The sequence below is a fragment of the Hemiscyllium ocellatum genome, chromosome 45 (genome assembly GCF_020745735.1).
Source record: "Hemiscyllium ocellatum isolate sHemOce1 chromosome 45, sHemOce1.pat.X.cur, whole genome shotgun sequence".
NCBI classification, from domain to species: Eukaryota; Metazoa; Chordata; class Chondrichthyes; order Orectolobiformes; family Hemiscylliidae; genus Hemiscyllium; species Hemiscyllium ocellatum.
The window spans coordinates 3,114,713-3,133,871 of record NC_083445.1 but is presented as its reverse complement, the minus strand read 5'-3'; the positions used below and the strand labels follow the sequence as shown (position 1 = coordinate 3,133,871).

Below are 19,159 nucleotides of genomic sequence, written 5' to 3'. Positions count from 1 at the left end.
TGAAAAAATTCAGTGACTTGACCACCACATCCTTCTGTGACAGAGAATTCAGTCAGATCCTCTCTCAACATTCTAAATTCTAATGAATACAGATCCAGTCAAACCAATCTCCTTCATGGGATATTCCTGCTATCCCTGGTATTCATGAAGAAAAGTTATACCCAAAACATCAACTTCTCCACCTCCTGGTGCTGTCTAGCTTGTTGTGTTCTTCCAGTCTCCTAATTGTCTATTTTGGATTCCAGCATCTGCAGATTTTTTTTTAAAATCGCTGGTATCAGCCTAGTGTACCACTGCCACACTTTCCCATTGCAAGTATATTCTTTCTTAGGTAGTGAGACTAAAACTGCATGCAACACTCCAGGTATGGTCTCACCAAGGCCCTGTACAACTGCAGTAAGACATCCTTACATCTGAACTCAAACCCCCTTGCAATGAAAATTAATATACCATTTGCCTGTCAAATTGTTGATTCACCTGCCAGTCTACTTCCATTGACTTGTGTAGAAAGACACCCTACTCCAGATGTCTCTAGAATTTTGGAAGGTGGCCACCAATGCATCCGAATCATCAGGCCATGATGACTTGTCAAATTTTAACCTCATTAATTTCCTCAGCACCATTTTCTTATTAATATGGTTTCCTTCAATTCCTCCCTCTCACTGGAGTCCTGGTTTTGCAACATTTCAAGAGGAGTTATGTACGCCCTCTTTTGTGAAGACAGGACCAAAGTAGCATGTTCAATTCTTCTTCCATTTCTTTGTTCCCCATTCTAAATTCCTCAGCCTCTGGTTGTAACTGACCTACATTTGTCTTGTACTCTTTTTGTCTTCACATATTTTCTAAGTTTTTAATGATCAATTTCTATCTTCACTGCATTTTTACTCTCGTATTTCCCCTCTTGTCCTCCTTACTGAATTTCTAAACTATTCCAGTCCTCAGGTTTGCTGACTTTTTTTCTGGCAATTTTATCGTTTCCACTTTGGATCTAATGCCTTGTCTAATTTAACTTTTGAAAGTCACGGTTCCTCTTTTATATTTGCGCCAGACAGGAATTAGTAATTCTATTTCATGCACACGTTCTTTAAGCGTGAACCATTGCTCATGCCCTCTGAACTCTTCGTAAGGCTGCCCAATCCATCTCTGCGAATTCGCATTGCAAAACTAATGCAACCCCCAGGCCAGTCCTTGTGTTGACTGTGTGTGTGTAAACTTGCAGTTCCCACGTACGTGTTGCTTTCCCAATGGTCCCTGAGATCTTGCGCAGTCCCGACCCACTCTCTTCCTATCGCGTCCGCTTCCCTTCCTCTGCTGCCCTCCCCATCACTTTCGCGTCCGCTTTCCCCGCCCGAGAGAGACTGCTCCTTTCGCGTCCGCGTTTCCCCTCTATATTTATTGTCCGTTTCCTCACGCTCTTTCACGTCCGCTTCAGCTCCCCATTACCCACCCCCCCCCCCCCGGCTGTACGTGCCGCCGACCGGGCTCGTACCCGCTGCCTGGCGCGCTGAGACGTGGCAATCGGGCACGCGGCGCGGTCTCGCCTTCGCCCATCCCCTTTTCTTGCCCCCCCACCCCCCCTTTCCCGGCCCGCGCCCGGAGTAGACACAGCGAGCGAGATGTCGGTGCAGACCGATGTGATGGGGACCGCCGAGGACCTCGCTGACCAGGTTAGCCGCCCGCGCGTACACACCCCCACACCCCCCCCCTCCGCCCGGGGATCGTGTTACTAAAGGAGTAGGGGGGATCCTCGGGCCTAGTGTAGGAGGGCAGCAGCCTCGGCACTAGGGTTGACCCCTCAACAGACTCTGTGCCGAGCTGGGATCCCTCACCTAAAACACTACAATGAAGCACTGCTTATTATATAAAAAAAAGTTAATGCTAGATCAAACAGGACCAAAAGTCTTAATTCATAAAGTTAAAAACCCTGCATAATGCACAACATCTTGTTCATGTTTTAAAAGAGTGTGTTAACACATGAATCGGTGTACTCAACTTCACCGAAATCTTTCAAATTGCTTACATTTTTTAAAGTTAAATTCAGCAAATTTCTTGTGTATGATTGTTTCATAAACCCTTACTCTAAGGGAGAGTGAAAACCGTTCTGTTTAGTCACAAAAACAAGTGATTCAGTGGTTTGTGACATTGACGTGGATTGAAACAGATTGTGTGCCATCTTGCAGTTTTGGGCAAACTTTATTCTGTATTTATTTATAGGGCACTAAAGCCACATTTGCCAAGTATAGATCAGTTTTCCCATATGTTGTTTTGGGTAGATTAAGTTCTTTGATTTATTAGGTGAATGCAGTATATGATATAACTCTAGATTATGCAATTCTTTTTATTCACTATTGGGATATGGACATCGCTGGCTGACCAGTGTTTTCTGCCCATATCTAGTTGCCCCTTGAGAAGGTGGTGGTGAGCTGCCTCCTTTAACTGTTGCTGTCCATATGCTGTAAGTTGGCCCATGATGATATTAGGGTAGGAATTCCAAGATTTTTATCTAGTGACATTGAAGAAAAGGCAATATACTTCCAAGTCAGGATGATGAATGGCTTTGAGGGGAACTTGCAGGGGCTGTATTCCTGTGTATCTGCTGCACTTGTCCTTCTAGATGGAAGTGATCATGGGTTTAAAAAGTGCTGTCAAATGATTTTTGGTGAATTTTTGCCATGCATCTTGTAGATACTAACAGTCGTGTGTATTGAGTGTCAGTAGTGGAGGGAGTAGGTTTTTGTGGACATAGTTCCAATTAAGTGTGCAACTTTGAGCTGGATGGTGTCAAGCGTTATTGGGACGGCATTCATCCAGGCAAGTGCGGAGTATTTTCCCATCAACTCCTGATTGGGCCATATGGATGATGGATAGGCTTTGGGAAGTCAGGTGGTAAGTAAATCACTGCAGTGTTCCTAGGCTCTGACCTGTTCTTGTAGCCATTGTATTTGTGTGGTGAATCCAATTGAATTTCTGGTCAATGGTAACCTCCAGGATATTGGGGGAATTCAATGATGGTAACATTATTGAACATCAATGGGCAACTCTTACTGGAGGTGGTCATTGCCTGGCATTTGTGTGGCATGAATATTACTCTTCACTTGTCAGCTCCAGCTTGGAGTTTGTTACATTTGAATACGTACTGCTCCAGTATCTGAGGAGTAATGAATGGTGCTGAACATTCGGCAGTCATTGTTGAATATCCCTACTTTCGCCTTCCTAGTGAAGGGGAGATCATTTGATGAAATTGCAAATTGTGAAATATTTAGGGATGAATACCAGAGTTGATTTGAGTTGAGAGGCAAGGAAGAAATAAATTAAATCAATACAACTGCTGTTGTAACTATTGGATCCAAGTAAGAGTAGGATTGAGCTGTGATGATTGTTGGCTCAATTTCCCTGGGTTAAATCACCCTTCACTTCTGCCCAACACTGCCAATTGTTGGTTAAATTATAGGGCATGTTAATGATGGATCAAGTTGTCGGCCACAAGGCAGTGGGGTTCTTTGGTGCATGTGTCACAGAGATGTTCCCTGAAACATTCCATGAGTTGGCCTCCTATCTCCTCAACGTAGGGGAAACCACATTAAGAGCAACAGATACAGTACTTGTTGTCTGTATAGGTTCTTTCAGGTTCATTAACTGCTGCTTTGGTGTGTTAGTGGGCTACCATGATGTCTGAGTAGGCTGGCGGTCATTTCCAAGATGTTTGTCCCTTTACAGACAACAAAGAAAACTAATGTAATTTACAAAATATCTTGCAAGAACTGTAACAAACGCTACATTGGACAAAGCAGAGAACTAGCCACAAAAAGACATGAACCTCTCTCACTAGGATCCTTGGGTACAGATGAGGAAGGACACCACTTCGACTGGGACAATACATCCATCCTAGGGCAAGCCAAACAGAGACACGCACTAGAATTCCTAGAAGCATTCCTCGATCAACAAACACATTGACTTGGATCCCATTTACCACCCCTGAGAAAAAGAACAGGAAATGACATCACCAACCCAAGGAAACCTATACACACAATAAAAAGTGGGCCATACCACCAGAGTCTCACTGATGATGTTACCTAGTATGATGATGAAACAGCTCAGCAAGCAAACCAAATCCAGAACCTCAACTTGAGCTACAAATCGTCTCAAAACTTCCTGAAAGAAATTATCACCAATTGACACTGTTTACACATAAGGTCATCAGCAAAGCAGTAGAGAACAGTTCATACCAGAAATTTGATTCCTAACCTTGTTCAGCAGAAAAGTGGATAAGTAGTTTGCAAATTAAAGTTAAATGGTAAAAGTTAAATGGTTTGATGAATGTTAGTAAATGGTCATCTGATTTAAAAGCTAAATAGTACATTTTGTACAATATGTTGAAACAGTGATACTATCGATGTAAAACTTAGTTAAAACATTGATTTTTGGCATGGACATATAGTGAGAGTTCTATTTTATAGGTACAATTTGTACCAATTTCCAGTGGATTAGTTGATTCAACGGATGTACTTTTAAACAAGGGCAAGCATGCATTATTTTTAATACAGTGACTCTTGACAAGAGCATTTAGAATTTTGATTAATTGACGTGTAAAAATATTCAGTTCAGCTTCCAAATTCCTTGCCTCCAATTGTGTACAGAATCTTTGTGTAAGACAAAGCCCTGGATGAGATGTAACCTTATTACTGTTGACAAAAGAAAATATATTTATTTCCTTACTGCGGAAAACCACAATGTTTCTGTTCTACATTCCTTTGTTATTACGTTTAAGACTGAAATGTGAATCTGTAATCTGTGGGGCTTCTCTGTGTCTTAAACTCTGGTCCATGAAACCTGAATAATTCCACTCTAACTCTGTATGATTATCACCTTTTTAGCTCTGAACTTTATAGTCACTTCATCAAAGGTAGTGTGCAACATTTTCTGTCTCTCAATCAGAGATTAATCCGAATAAGCAGTATTAATACAGTTGAAATAAAATAATCCAGAAAAGCAGGAAAGAGCCAGTCACAACACATTGACATTTGTCATTTACGTGCTCATTTTGACTTTAGAATGGCATAATTTCTATTTGTTTTTCAGTTTTTACGTGTGACCAAGCGTTTCCTGCCTCATGTTGCACACTTGTGTCTGATTAGTACATTCTTGGAAGATGGGATTCGCATGTGGTTCCAATGGAATGAACAGTGTGACTACATCAACATGGCCTGGCACTGTGGAAACTTCCTTGCCACCGTGTTTGTTTTGCTAAATATGGTCGGGCAGCTAGGTGAGTGATTGGATAGTATATTGAGTTTCATAAAATTTGTGTAGTTTCATTCAGCAAAAGGAAGTGGTGGCTTTGGTGTCCTAACACTGCCTCTGAAAATCTTCAGGCATTAAGCATTTCTTAAGAGGCTTTGTGTAACATCGTAATACATTGCAGTGCTGGGTATTGCAGATAGGAGTAGGTCTTTCGACCTTTACTACTCATTTAGTCATTATATTAAATAACAGTGGATCTGTCACTCCATTCCACTTTCCTGCCTTTAATCAACATCATTGATAGCAGTGTGACAATTTCCATTCAATTAACATCGACATCTTTTGAGGATGCAAGTTCAGCATTCTATTATCCTTTGTGTGAAAAGGTGTTTCTCTGATTGCACACTTAAATAGCCAAACTCTATTTTTAAGATTGTGCTGCCTAGATATGTATCTACTCACTGGACAAAATAGATATATTGAATCCAACATCATTTCAACCACTTCAATTAGATCACTCATCAACCTTCTAAATTCAAGGCAGTGCAAGGTATACTTGCACAATCTTTGCTATAATTCAACCCTATTATGCTTGGTATGCTGGTGAATCTGCACTATACACACCCTAACACTAATTTGTTTACTACTTGGTGTAGGAGCCAAAACTAAAGACAGGCCAATTTTGCTGTATGACTGAGGTGTAACTTCCTCTATTTTATAGTCCACCCTGACAAACAACCTTCAATGCCCTTTTGTACTTGTGCACTAGCTTTTAGTAATTTATATTCCTGAAGATGGCTTTGATCCTCAACAGCTCCTTGTCTTCCAGTAAGAAATTGTTCAGATACATAGAAATACCACCACCCGCAAATTCCCCTTCAGCCATTCACTGTCCTGACTCGGAAGTATATCACTATGTAACTGGGACAATCTCCTGCTGCCCCCTCCCTAACAGCACGATAGGTCTGCCTACACCAAATGGAATTTCAAGAAGATAGCTCATCATCTTCTGAAAGGCATTTGGGAATAGGCAATAAATACTGGCCTGGCCAATTACATCCCCATAGGACCTGGTGTAGGCCAATCAGCCCCTTGAATGTGTTCCACCATTCAATGAGATCATGGCTGATCTACGGCCTAACTCATGTGCCTGCCTTTGGCCATATCCCTTAATATCTTTGCCCAACAAAAATGTATCTATCTCAGATTTAAAATTAACAACTGATCAAACATCCACTACCAAACATTTATCACCCTTTGTTTGCTTCCTCATAGAGCTGTACAGCATGGAAACAGACCTTTTGGTCCAACTCGTCCATGCCGACCTTATAATCTAAGTTAATCTTGTCCCATTTGCCAGCATTTAACTCATATCCCTCTAAACCCTTCCTATTCATATATCTATCCAAATGCCTTTTAAATGTTGTAATTGTACCAGCCTCCACCACTTCCTCTGGCAGCTCATTCCATACACTCACCACCCTCTGCATGGAAAAAGTTGCTCATTAGGTCCCTTTTAAATCTTTCCCCTCTCAGCTATGCCCTCTAGTTTTGGACTCCCCTACCCTGGGGGAAAAACGTTGACCATTCACCCTAACTATGTCCCTATCATCTCTTCTGAATGGTCTAGGCCTAATTATCAGACTATACCCTGATTCTAGAATCCCCAATCAGTGGAAATAGTTTATCTGCATATAACCTGTCTTTTCCTGTTAATATCTTAAAACCTTAATCAGGTCACCCTTTAGCCTTCTAAGTTCTAGAGAAAACAGGTCTAATTTGTAAAATCTCTCCTCCAAACTTAACCCCAGAAGTACAGGTCTCATTCCATAATTGAATAAGAAAAAATATTTCTTCAATTTAAGGTGAACAACTGTTTGTTTTTGTTCTGTATTTGAATAGGCTTGGTGAGCTGTGTTACAGTTTTCTGATATGCATTTTTCTCTAGAACAAAGATCTCAGCAATACCTTTAATAGAATCTTATAAGCTTTACAGGAAAGCTTTCTTTGGTTTCAATTTAATTTTGTGAGCAGGAGGTATCTCTTGCTCATCTTCAACTTAAGCAGTTTCTAGTGAAGCCATATATAGCTCATTGCAGTGTCTGAACAGGATCAGTAAACACAGGTCTGCATGACTCATCACTGGACATCAAATGGTGAATTTACCTAAGAAATATCTTCATTTGTTATGGAAATGTTGACTCTTGTTCATAATCTGATAGGGAAATGTCTAGAAATGGGCAGCTGTTAGGTAGAAGTGTGTTCCAGGAGAAAAATATCTTGTAATGGGAGAGAAGAGAATGAAATATTTGGATGAGTAACATCATAAGATTCAAATGTTTTCCTAACATGAAATGTCTGAAAGTTTGGCAAATAGGATAATAATATGCATTAAACAAAAATATCAGAAGGAATTGACTCAGGAAAAGATAAGTCAGGCTAAATGATGGAAAGAATAACTGTTTGTCAAAGGAACATCAATCAAAGTGATTGTGGGGAAATGGTTTGGAGGGCATTTTAAAATTTATTTTAGGTTTCCCCTTTTACTTCAGGGACTACCTTTTCATTCTCCCATGCTCCTTTTATTAACTGACGCATCTGCAAAGTAACATAAGCTTCTGTAATTATGTATTGTTTAAAAAAAGACAGTTGGGTCTGCAGACTGAAAAGTCCCTGGTTCCTAAGACTCCATCCTCGGGTCTTAAAAGAAGTGCCTTGTTAGATCCTGGCAGTATTAATTCTTCTTTTCCAAAATTCCAAAGATTTGGGGAAGGTTCCATAATTGGAAAATAGCACATTAACTCTTTTATTCAAAACAAAACAGGAGGGAAGCAGAAAATGTGTTATTGTAAATTTGGCAGGAAGAATGAAAATGAAACATATTATTCAAATGGTGAGATATTACAGATATCTGAGGTGCAGAAGAACCTGAGTATCCTCATGCATGAGTAGCAAAACAGTTTGCAGGTATAACCAGTAAATAGGAAAGCTAGCACAATGTTTTAATTTATTGCAAGGGGATTTGAGTACAAAAGTATGGAAGCTATGCTTCAGGTATACAGGGCATTGATGAGACCGTATCTGGAATATTGTGTACAGCATTAATCACCATTTTTAAGAAAGGAAATTAATGCATTGAAAGTGGTTCAGAGAAGGTTTCAGACTAATGCATAGAGCAAGTAAGTTTTCTTATGTAGAAGTTTGGACAGGTTAGGTTTGTATCTACTGGACTTTAAGAGGTGACTTGATTAAAACATACAAGATCTTGAGGGTCTTAACAGAGCATAATGTGGAAAGGATATTATTCTTGTCTTGAGAGAATTCCATGAGAGAATTCAGAACTAGGGGGTTACCATTTGAAAATGTGGCATCACCACTTGAGAGATGAGGCATTTTCTTTTTCTTTCACAGTTTTGTTGAAGGCTCTTTGGAATTCTGTTCCTTGAAAGAGGGTGAAAGCAGAATTGTTGAATATTTTTAAGGCCGTGGTGGATAGCTTCTTCGTAACCAAGGTTATAGGGAGGAAGCTGGAGTTGAAATTGTGCTGGTACTTGGATTAACCATGTCATTATTAAATGGCAGAACATACTTTAGGTACCGTGGCATACTTCTGTTCCCAACTCTTTAATATTTAAGTTTTGAGCTAACAAAAGATCTCTGTATTTGTGTTGACATACAAGGCTATTGGACTCTCTCTCAAGAAGAATTAGAAATTGTCAACATTCTCAATTATTGTTAAATCTGTTAAACTTTAAACCACAACACACACAGACAGCATTAATTTCATAGATACCACAGTATTTAGATTGACACAACAGACATAAGTTAGCAACAAAAGTTTTTTTTTCATGAAAATGTTTAATTCTTTTGTTCATGTGACCAGAAAGGGATGGAACTTCAAACGTGTCATTTGCTAGAACTTGCCAGTTTTCATCATACCTTGAATGTTAGGCAGAAGGTGAAGTATTTGTCATAATGAGAAATAGAGAATGAGTGATCAACATCTAGAGCCCTCTAGAAATAGCTTTCTTTATATTTCTGATGGTTGAGAAATCTGAAGATCAAGAGAGAGAGAACTTGGATGACAAATCTTTAATTTGCTGTATTATGTACACTTTTAAGAACCACCTCATTCAAAATGGTCATTTTATTGTATTGTGAGATTCCAGTTAACCATGCAGGTGTCAGTGAAGGGTTTTCCAGATGTGCAACAAAATATCCATTTTCTACAAGAATTTAAGGTTTTTTTCAGTCATCCTAGTGGTTCACCTGTAGAATGCATCACATTTAAATAACACTATTCAAGAGGAGTTCCTGTTTGCTCTGTATGGTGCACATCTCCCCAAGAGAGCACACTGCACTAATGTTAGAAAGCTGGGTGCAAATTGACAACACTCAAAGTGAGATGTCACCTATAATTTTGAACTAGCTAAAGCAGTTCATTTGCATGGAGTATTCGTTAGCTTCCTGCTGTTTGTCCAGCTGGGATCACCATTCCCCATTGAAGATGGGTTGACAGGGAGATGTTTTTGAGAGATTGTGTGGAAACAGGCCATTGGGCCCAACAAGTCCACACCGATCCTCTAAAGAGTAATCCAGACCCATTTTCCTGTGACTAATGCACCTAACACTATGGGCTATTTAGTATGGCCAGTTCATCCTAACCTGCACGTGTTTGGGTTGAGGGAGAAACCTGGAGCATCCGGAGGAAACCGATGCAGACACAGGGAGAATGTGCAAACTCCACACAGACAGACAGTCATCTGAGTCGGGAACTGAACCAGGGTCCCTTGTGCTGTGAGGCAGCAGTGCTAACCACTGAGCCACCGTGCCACCCTAGATTTGGAGCAGAATATCAAGAGAGCTAGCTCCAATAACAGGTCCACATTCCACGTTCTTTTAATAAACCAGGTAGCTTGGTCAATCGCTTGCAGTTATCTGAAACACTTGACTAGCTCAGAAATCTGCCACAGGTTGATCTCCTGTTGCCAAGCATGTTCAAGCTGGTGAGCCAGAAGAGATTGTGATAATTACCATGAAGGGGAATTCTGATATAATTTCCTGCATATCTGTTTGCTTTCATGCACTGTGGCTGTGCATGTGGGCAGTAAAGTCCAGTCATGTCCAGGATTTTAAATTTTGTCAGTTTTTTTAGCTTTAGCCCAAAGACATGATGCTGAGAAATTTGACACATCAGCAGTGCTGTCTGAGGAGTGTTAAACAGGTTTGTAAGGAAATTCAAGGTAACTTGGGTTTCACCTTTTTGATTGAATGAACACAAATAGATCAGTGGGTATGTCAGCTTAGTCTTAAGAGAGAAGATACATCCATGAAAGGAACATTGCACAATCCCATGTTTGTGTGAGCATACCACTCTACTGATGTCTGCAGTTTATTTAGCACTCGTACTTAGCAATCACTACTCTGTGCTGTTCTGTGTTTGCTGAACCTGCAAGTCAGACTGTGGTCTATGTTCTGTGCCTACAAGACGAAATGAGAGAGATCTGAAATCAAATCAATCTGCACATATAGATGTAAGTGTGAAATTAGTGCTACGGTATCAGTCAAGCATCTGACAGGCAGAGGATGGAGTTTGCTATGGGAGTGTTCTGATAAAATATAGTTACCTGAGTTTAAATTGCAGCAACTCTAAGGAAATGGTCATGTGAAAGCACAGTAGCCTCTGTTGTAACCCCGGCCAATTCTCATAAGCAGTTTGCAATCACAGATTGCAAACTAGATATGTCTAGTTCATAATGGAAGCTGAGTGTTGAGTGATTTAAGATTGGCAATAATTAATTATGTACTTTTTGGTGTGTTCTCTCCATTTTGTCTTTACAGAGATAGTTTATGGAGATAAGTGGGCCACAGTGGGCCATACTAACTACCATTACAAGTTAGTATGTTTGCCAATGACACAAAGGTTGGTGGAGTGGTGGATAGTGTGGAGGGCTGTTGTAGGTTGCAACAGGACATTGACAGGATGCAGAACTGGCCTGATAAGTGGCATATGGAATTCAACCTGAAAAAGTGTGAAGTGATTCACTTTCGAAGGTCGAATTTGAATGCAGAATACAGGGTTAAAGGGAGGATTCTTGGCAGTGTTGAGGAAGGTGGGATCTTGGGGTCCATGTCTATCGATCCCTCAAAGTTGCCACCCAGGTTGATAGGGTTATCATGCAGGCGTATGGTGTGTTGCCTTTCATTTGCAGGGTGATTGAGTTTAAGAACTACAAGGTTATGCTGCAGCTGGAAAGAGCCCTGGTTAGAACACATTTGGAATATTGTGTTCAGGTCTGGTCACCTCTGGAAGCTTTAGAGAGAGTATAGAGGAGATTTACCACGATGCTGCCTGGACTGGAGGGCATGTCTTATGAAGAAAGATTGAGGGAGCTAAAGCTTTTCGCATTGTAGCAAAGAAGGATAAGAGGTGTCTTGATAGAGATGTACAAGATGATTAGAGGTATAGATAGAGTGGATGGCCAGAGACTTTTCCCCATTGTGTAAATGTCTATCACGAAGGGGCATAATTTTAAGGTGATTGGAGGAAGGTTTAAGGGAGATGTCAGAGGTAGGTTCCTTACACAGAGTAGTGGATGCATGGAATGCACTACCGGCAATGGTTGGAGAGTCAGATACACAAGGAACATTTAAGCAACTCTTGGGTAGGCACATGGAAGATGGTACAATGAAGGGTATATAGGTTAGTTTGAGCGGAGAGCAGGATGAAACGTTGGGACAACATCGAGAGCCAAAGGGTCTGTATTGTACTGATCTATGTTCTACAGAAATACCGTGTGGTTAAAAGAATTGGAGCTTCAAAATCAAGTATTATCCTTTTCTTAACATTTACAATATCTTTTAGTGTTTAGTGCAAGTTGAAAATTATCCTGAAAGTGTCCGCTTTTGGATAATTTTAACACTGACTTTCTTTTAAACATCAGTCTTTTTGTTTACAGGTGGTTGCATCCTGGTGCTGAGTCGGAAGTTTGTGCCTTATGCTTGCTGTGGTTTATTTGTACTCATTGCTATGCAGGTAAGTTCCAGGCATACAAAGAAACTGCTCTTTTACTCCTGGATTGTATAAACGCCAATTTGCAATTTTCCATCATCCCTGTCCTTTCTTCCCTGCTGGGAGGGCTAATGTTTGTGCTGGATCTATCTCGCTGTGAATAGTCTGCAATTAGTAACTCGATACATGGGTGCTGTGGTATTAACTCATGATTCATTCCTATAGACAAGATAGTAGTTGTACTCCGAGGCCTTTATTAATCTTCTGTTACCACCCCTATCATATCCACCTTGAAATAACTTGAATCCTCACATTTAATCTGCTTGCATTGACTTTCTTTATGTGTGCTGTCTGTAGTAGTGCATTGCTGCCCTCTGGGGAGGGTGCAGTGAATGCAATTTGGGTCAATAGCTCTCTATTCCACCTCTCAATACTGCACACCCTTTCCATTCACCAAACAGGCTGTAGCACTCTGTTACTTGTCCACCGTTTTTAATTCTTACCTCCCTGCTGAGTTTCTTCTTGCTTGGTGTATAGTTGATGCTGCTTTTCCCATCTCCAAAGCAATGACAAGATATTGACAAATACCCAAAACCTAAATAAAGGCTGGAACCATGGTAACTTTCAAATGCTGATACTTAGCTTAAAATGCATTTACTCCAAAGCAGTATAACTGAGCTGAGCAGCATACTGTGAGAATAACCTCTGTTCCACACTCTGAAGTCAGGATGAATCAGAGGAATGGGTTTTTTATTTCTGTTTGGTTAACCACCAACTGGCGTATATAAATTTAAGATTATTGAAAGAACAGTGTGGGAGTGTAAGAGAGAATTTTTACAATATTTGACAAATTATTAAAACATAAAACCAGAACCCTGCCAGAAATGGTGTTGAAAGCACAATCTCCAGTCTTCTAAAAGAGAACTGAATAATAATTGATGAGAGAAGGTATATGTTTTTCAGAAAAGGAAGGGAGAATGGGTTAAAGGCACTCTCACAGTCTCATGAGTCCGAGGGCTACTTCCTGTGCTGTCATAATCCAATTCAGTCACCTAGACTGTTGTGGTTTCAGGAAAATAATGACTTGTTTGTTATGATTTTTCTTTTCAGACTGTTGCATACAGTATTCTCTGGGACCTTAAATTCCTTATGAGGTATGTGAATCAGAGTTATTGCTGTACTGAAAATTAACATACAGGAGTGAAAAGAATTTCTTGTGCTGCTGAAGTGAAAAATTTAGCTTGGAGGCTTTAACATAGTTCATTCACACTTTGCTCAAAACTGTAAGCATGGGTTGGAGTGACTTTTATGTGTGAACAAGAATGTGTAAACATAAAAATCCTTTTAAATCTCTCCTTTCTTTCGAGAGAATTTGTGAAAAAAGAAATTTTGATTAGATATCTTTGAATTTATTCTAGTTTGTCCTGTTTACAGTACATATACAGAAAGTCCTCCGAGTTGTGATTGCATAATTGAAAATCATAACTGAAACTACTTCAGGTGAATCAAAAGTTCACAAAGAAATCGATGTTAATGTCAAAGCTGGATCTCTTTGGACATTTGTGCCCAGGGGAAAAACACAGCAAATTGAAATACTGTGCCACATATGTACAGCACTGCATTTCTAGATGAAGTAAAACAAAATTCTCCACCATAAAAGAAATACAGTATACTATATCCCTCTGTAAATACAGTATTTTAAAGTATATCTTTAAGAAGGGCCTGTTTTGGTCTGTGCAGTATAACTGATGACGGGCTTATGCCTGAAACATTGATTCTCCTGCTCCTCAGATGCTGCCTGACCTGCTGTACTTTTCCAGTGCCATACGTTTCAACTCTGATTTCCACCATCTGCAGTCCTTACTTTCTCCTAAAGTAAAGAAACTTAGCTGCATTTTTAGATTGGACTCTACCTAGTGCCAGATGTGTAAATGTAAGGAAATGCAGCATCCCTGCACCGACCAATCTGTGCTACTTGGTGGAGCCAGAGTCTAAGTTCAGAATGGAAAGGAGAATGCCTAAAGTGGGAGGAGAGGCCAGGCAGGAGGTTGGGTAGGAAAAACCAGAGGAATGGAGGGGCGGGGAAGAAACAAAGTCAGAGGAGGTAACTCCAGGGAATTGGGGGCGGGGGGGGGCTAGTGTGGTGGTGGTGGTGGTGGTGGTGGTGGTGGCAGGAATATCGTGCACTGGCTACGTTATTAGAGATAGCAAGCCTTAAAAATAAAACAACATTAAAACGATATGTTGTTAAGTGAGCCTCAGCCAAGGATTCCTGGCCTTGAGAACCAGGAGGTGAGGGCCAATGCAAACTCCAGGCAAAGCCCAGCCAGGTCTGGAGTTGAGGCACCGGTTTGGACTGGGTTGGAAGGACTGTTATTCTAAACTTATTATTTCTTTATTTTTCTGATTTATTCCTATGATTTTGTACTTTTGGAACTAAGGTAGTCCCAAGGTCTGTAATACTGGACTACTTATTTCTTTATTTTTCTAATTTTTTTTCTAAGAATTTGTACTTAAGAATCTGTATCTTAGGACCATTGTACGTAAGATGTTGCTGTAAGAGGTGACTTGTAAACCTTTCACTGTACTCATGTGAGTACATGTTAATTCTAATTAGAGAGAGCCAACGTTTTGTATGTGTTATCCCAACTTTCATTGCCCAAAGGTTAATTAATTCTGGCAGAGTAGAGTACAGTCAGTTCTGCTGTAATGTGTGTTTCTTCAACACAAATTGACTATAATGCGATTGAAAAATTTAGACCATTATTTGTAGAATGCGAACTTTCCTTACCTGTATTGGCTATAATGCAATTCTGGTCCAGTTAGTTTAAATGGTGCTGCTATCACATGCCAACATGGTGTCACTGGGGAACTGAACTATCACATTATACCAGAACCGATTGTATTTTGATTTCCAAATTTTATCCATAATGTTAAATGACCTGGACTCCCTTTTGATCTCCTACTTGTTTAGGAACCTTGCATTGGGTGGTGGCTTGCTGCTACTACTGGCTGAGTCTCGATCCGAAGGGAAAACCATGTTCGCAGGTGTCCCTACCATGGACACAAATTCCCCACGGCAGTACATGCAGTTGGGAGGCCGCGTTCTGCTTGTCCTAATGTTCATGACTTTGTTGCATTTCTCCATGAATGCACTTATGGTGAGTCATTAGAAAGAAAATCGTCTACTTTAAATGCCATCTGATACATTAGTTCAGTATGTGACCTTGCAGTGCGAGGATAATTTTGATCCAGAAGTTTGTTCTGTGTTGTGGTCAGTCCTCCCTCGTTGTACAGATAGACAGTCCTTTATCCAAAATGCGAAAAGCTTTGAAATCCAAAGTTTTTATCGTGAAGTTTTTTTTCTCCATAAACAGCTAACCCAACTCCATACCCACTTGACCCACGTCACTCAGATGTGACGTGTTAGCGTAGCCCAGCACTGGCAAGCATCAATTCTATCTCGGTGCTCATAGTACTCACAGGTGCATCTGCTATTCTGTAATTTATTTTTAATATCACTATGAAACTGTCACTTTATTCCAAAATTCGAAAAATTCCGAAATCCGAAACCAGCTGGCCCTGAGGGTTTCGGATAAAGGATTGTGTACTTGTACAATGATGCAACAATGTTGGCTCAGTTAACTTGCAGCCTTCAGTGCCTTTCATGCTGTTTGTTTTAAGTGGATTTAAACCCTGGCCCAAGGCCTGAGAGGAACGTCATCTAACTGTGCTATTTTTGTCTCTGCCTGTCCCTTAGCTTGCCTTTTTTATCTCCTATCAGCAGTGTACTCTGCTATACACTATTTTCGGGTTAGGGATTGGATTAGAGTACACAATCACGATTGAAGGCAGGGGGCAGTGCTTCACAAATGTTTTCCCCAGTTCAAGGCTTGAAAATTGTGGCACTTCATCAGTGAGGATTGAGAGAGCCAAGGTGGGTAGAGTCTGAGAGAGCATGGTGGTGGGGTGGGGGGGTGCCTGTGAGAACATAGACCTGTTAGAGCATGGCTGCTGTCACTTGAATGGAGCTCCAAACCATCCATTACTGCCTCAGTGCTCATGACCTAAAATATTAGCTTGTGACCCTTGTCTCTGTCCTTTGGTTTATCCAGTGAACATTAGCAACTGCAGAGACGGTGATACAAGACAAGAACAGGATCCAGCTTGGATATCAGTCTTTCACAGTGAAACAATCCATTGGAGTGTTATGATAGTTATGTTAAAAGTTCAGTTAGATTTTATTCAGAATATTGTGTTTACTTCTGAGCACTGCTCATCATAAATCTTTAAGTAATAGTAGCACGCAAAGGCCATGTTGATCCCTTAATGGTTGATCTGATTGTTGTCTCCATTCCACATCCTTGCTGCCAGTATCATAAGCCTTGAAACCCTTGTGGATTTGGAATAATATATTGTCCTTCAATGCCATGTAGTTTAACCAGGAGCGAAAAGGGTTAAGTTGATGGCAGTTTGCTTAAACTAGGTCTGTATTCACTTGTGTAAAGAATATTACAAGGTGACAGAATTGAAGATGAATTTAACAAGTTGATAGTAATTATATGTGCTGTTTCTTCTGGGGATCCAAACCAAGCAGTGTAGGGGCTCCCTGATTTACAAACATCCAGCTGGCAAATGCAATTTGGTACAAGGGCTGATTGTAAAGATCTAACCTACAAAACTTGCATTGCATTCAGACTTGTGAACTGACATGAGAACAGAACTCATTCGCAATACAGGGACTGATTAGATTAGATTACTTACAGTGTGTAAATGGGCCCTTAGGCCCAACAAGTCCACACCGACCCTCTGAAGAGCAACCCACCCAGACCCATTCCCCTACATTTACCCCTTCACTACGGGCACTTAGCATGGCCAATTCACCTAATCTGCACATTTTTTGGACTGTGGGAGGAAACCGGAGCACCTGGAGGAAACCCACGCAGACACAGGGAGAATGTGCAAACTCCACACAGAGAGAGTCGCCTGAGGCGGGAATTGAACCCGGGTTTCTGGCGCTGTGAGGCAGCAGTGATAACCACTGTGCCTGTGATCTTATCTTGAATAGCCTAGCTACAATTTTAATGGCAGAACACACTTCTTCATACAAAGGGCAATAGAAATCTTGACCTCCTCTTAGCTAGGACAGCTTTTTTGTAGGTGAGGATTAGTTAAATGTGTTAAAACTGAGATTGATTAATAGTTTTTGTTAGACAGCAGTATTAGACAAGAGACTTCGTGAAGGAACCAAGTTACAGATACTTAAACAATGGAATCAGTCATGATCTATTTGAATAGTGATATGGAGTTGAGGGACTGAATGGTCTCCTGATGCAGTGTTCCTAACACTTGCTTTTGAGTTGTGTGTGTGTGTGTGTATTAACTTAAAGTTTAGAAAGGATGCTGGCATCCATGGAAGTTACTGCAGTGAGTTGATAACTTTGTGAGACCTGAGTGGAGAGTAGAATACTTTTTTTAAAAAATCAAATAATATAATTCCTAAATACATGTTAAAACTTTTGTTTCATAGATTCTTCAAGACATTGTTGGCACTACTTTGATAATCCTTGTGGCGATTGGTTTCAAGACTAAGTTAGCTGCTCTTACACTGGTCATTTGGCTCTTTGCATTGAATCTGATTCAGAATCCATTTTGGAGAATCCCGGTTTACAAGCCCATGCATGACTTCCTAAAGTATGACTTTTTCCAAACCATGTCTGTGATTGGTGGCCTTCTGTTAGTAGTAGCATTGGGACCTGGTGGAGTCTCGATGGATGAACATAAGAAGAAGTGGTAAAGAGTTTCTTCTGAAGAGAAATATATATATATATATTTGTGTAATTTTTTAATTATTTTTACTACAGTATCAGTTCTTTCTGTCTGAATCTGAATTATTTTACTATCGAATCTCCTTCATGTGATGCATAAATTAAAAACGACACACATCAGTCTTACTGTTGCTTTTCCTCCAAGTATTTAATATTAGGTGATGTTAAAATTGGTGCCAAAATTTACCATGCAGTTATTTCAGGTACAGTATTTCTTTACAGCACCTTCGGTACTGCTTCAAAGATGGGGAATGTTTCTTCTGTTTTCTGGGCTTTGATGTTTCAGACAATCTATTTAACGAATTTCTGTGTGCAGGCTTACATAACAGGAGGTTGGAATATTCTGAGGTTTGATGGTGAAATGAATGTTGAGTGTGCCATATTTTGATTCAGATGTGTAATAGCATGTGGCTATTAAACATTCCTTAACCTTGGACCATTCCAACTTGTATCATGAATAAAACAAAATACCTTTGAAAAATTGGTCAAACTCACTTTGAAATGGTGTGATGAGTGGAGCTTTCAGAGTTTGTAATCCTTCAGGTGTCATGCTACAACTGCCTTGCTACAAACTGAAGTGCCTTGCACAGCAATATTTTAATGGGTTGAGTTTCGAGCTTAATTGTTCCTGTACAGGCAGCAACTTTGAAACTATACCTGTGTCCCATTCCTCACCTAACCTGAAACAACTATTTGAAAAAACACTTTTTAATCATTATTTTAAAATAACTTGTCTTAGGCAAAGCAGCATCTGCATGACTGAAACAAAGGTACACCCAATACTTATACACTGTCCGGCTCAACAAGCAATCAAGAGCTCAATTAAAGTTAGTACAGTTTGTAATATATAATCTTTTGACAGATATAATCCTAGACCTTTAAATGCTCAAATTGTTGACAATGTTTCACTTGTTGTTATTAGTTCTTTAACAATTGCGGGCCTCAGTTGTCCATGTGTTTAGTGTCATTTTTTTTATTAGTAACATTTTTGAAGCCAAAGTTGTAGATTTTATTTTTGCCAGGAATTACCCCAAACTGTTACACAGCAATTGCTCTTGAATAGCCTGATTAGAATTTT

General features: G+C 40.1%; 1 protein-coding gene across 1 annotated transcript; it reads left to right on the top strand.

The window, feature by feature from the left end:
• Positions 1–1,319: 1,319 nt before the first annotated feature.
• Positions 1,320–18,710, top strand: LOC132835799 (surfeit locus protein 4-like). The gene is made up of 6 exons (XM_060854868.1): positions 1,320–1,667; positions 5,080–5,266; positions 12,201–12,277; positions 13,364–13,407; positions 15,228–15,414; positions 17,784–18,710. Exons 1-6 carry the CDS (start codon positions 1,617–1,619, stop codon positions 18,048–18,050), a joined length of 813 nt encoding a protein of 270 aa, XP_060710851.1. The 5' UTR covers positions 1,320–1,616; the 3' UTR covers positions 18,051–18,710.
• The last annotated feature ends 449 nt before the right edge of the window (positions 18,711–19,159 follow it).

Bases quoted from the DNA above. Each gene is read 5' to 3' on its own strand.
- LOC132835799 (XM_060854868.1), top strand. From the start codon at position 1,617: ATGTCGGTGCAGACCGATGTGATGGGGACCGCCGAGGACCTCGCTGAC. The intron at 1,668-5,079 runs GTTAGCCGCCCG...TTTGTTTTTCAG, and splicing joins CCGAGGACCTCGCTGACCAG to TTTTTACGTGTGACCAAGCG. The intron at 5,267-12,200 runs GTGAGTGATTGG...TTTTGTTTACAG, and splicing joins AAATATGGTCGGGCAGCTAG to GTGGTTGCATCCTGGTGCTG.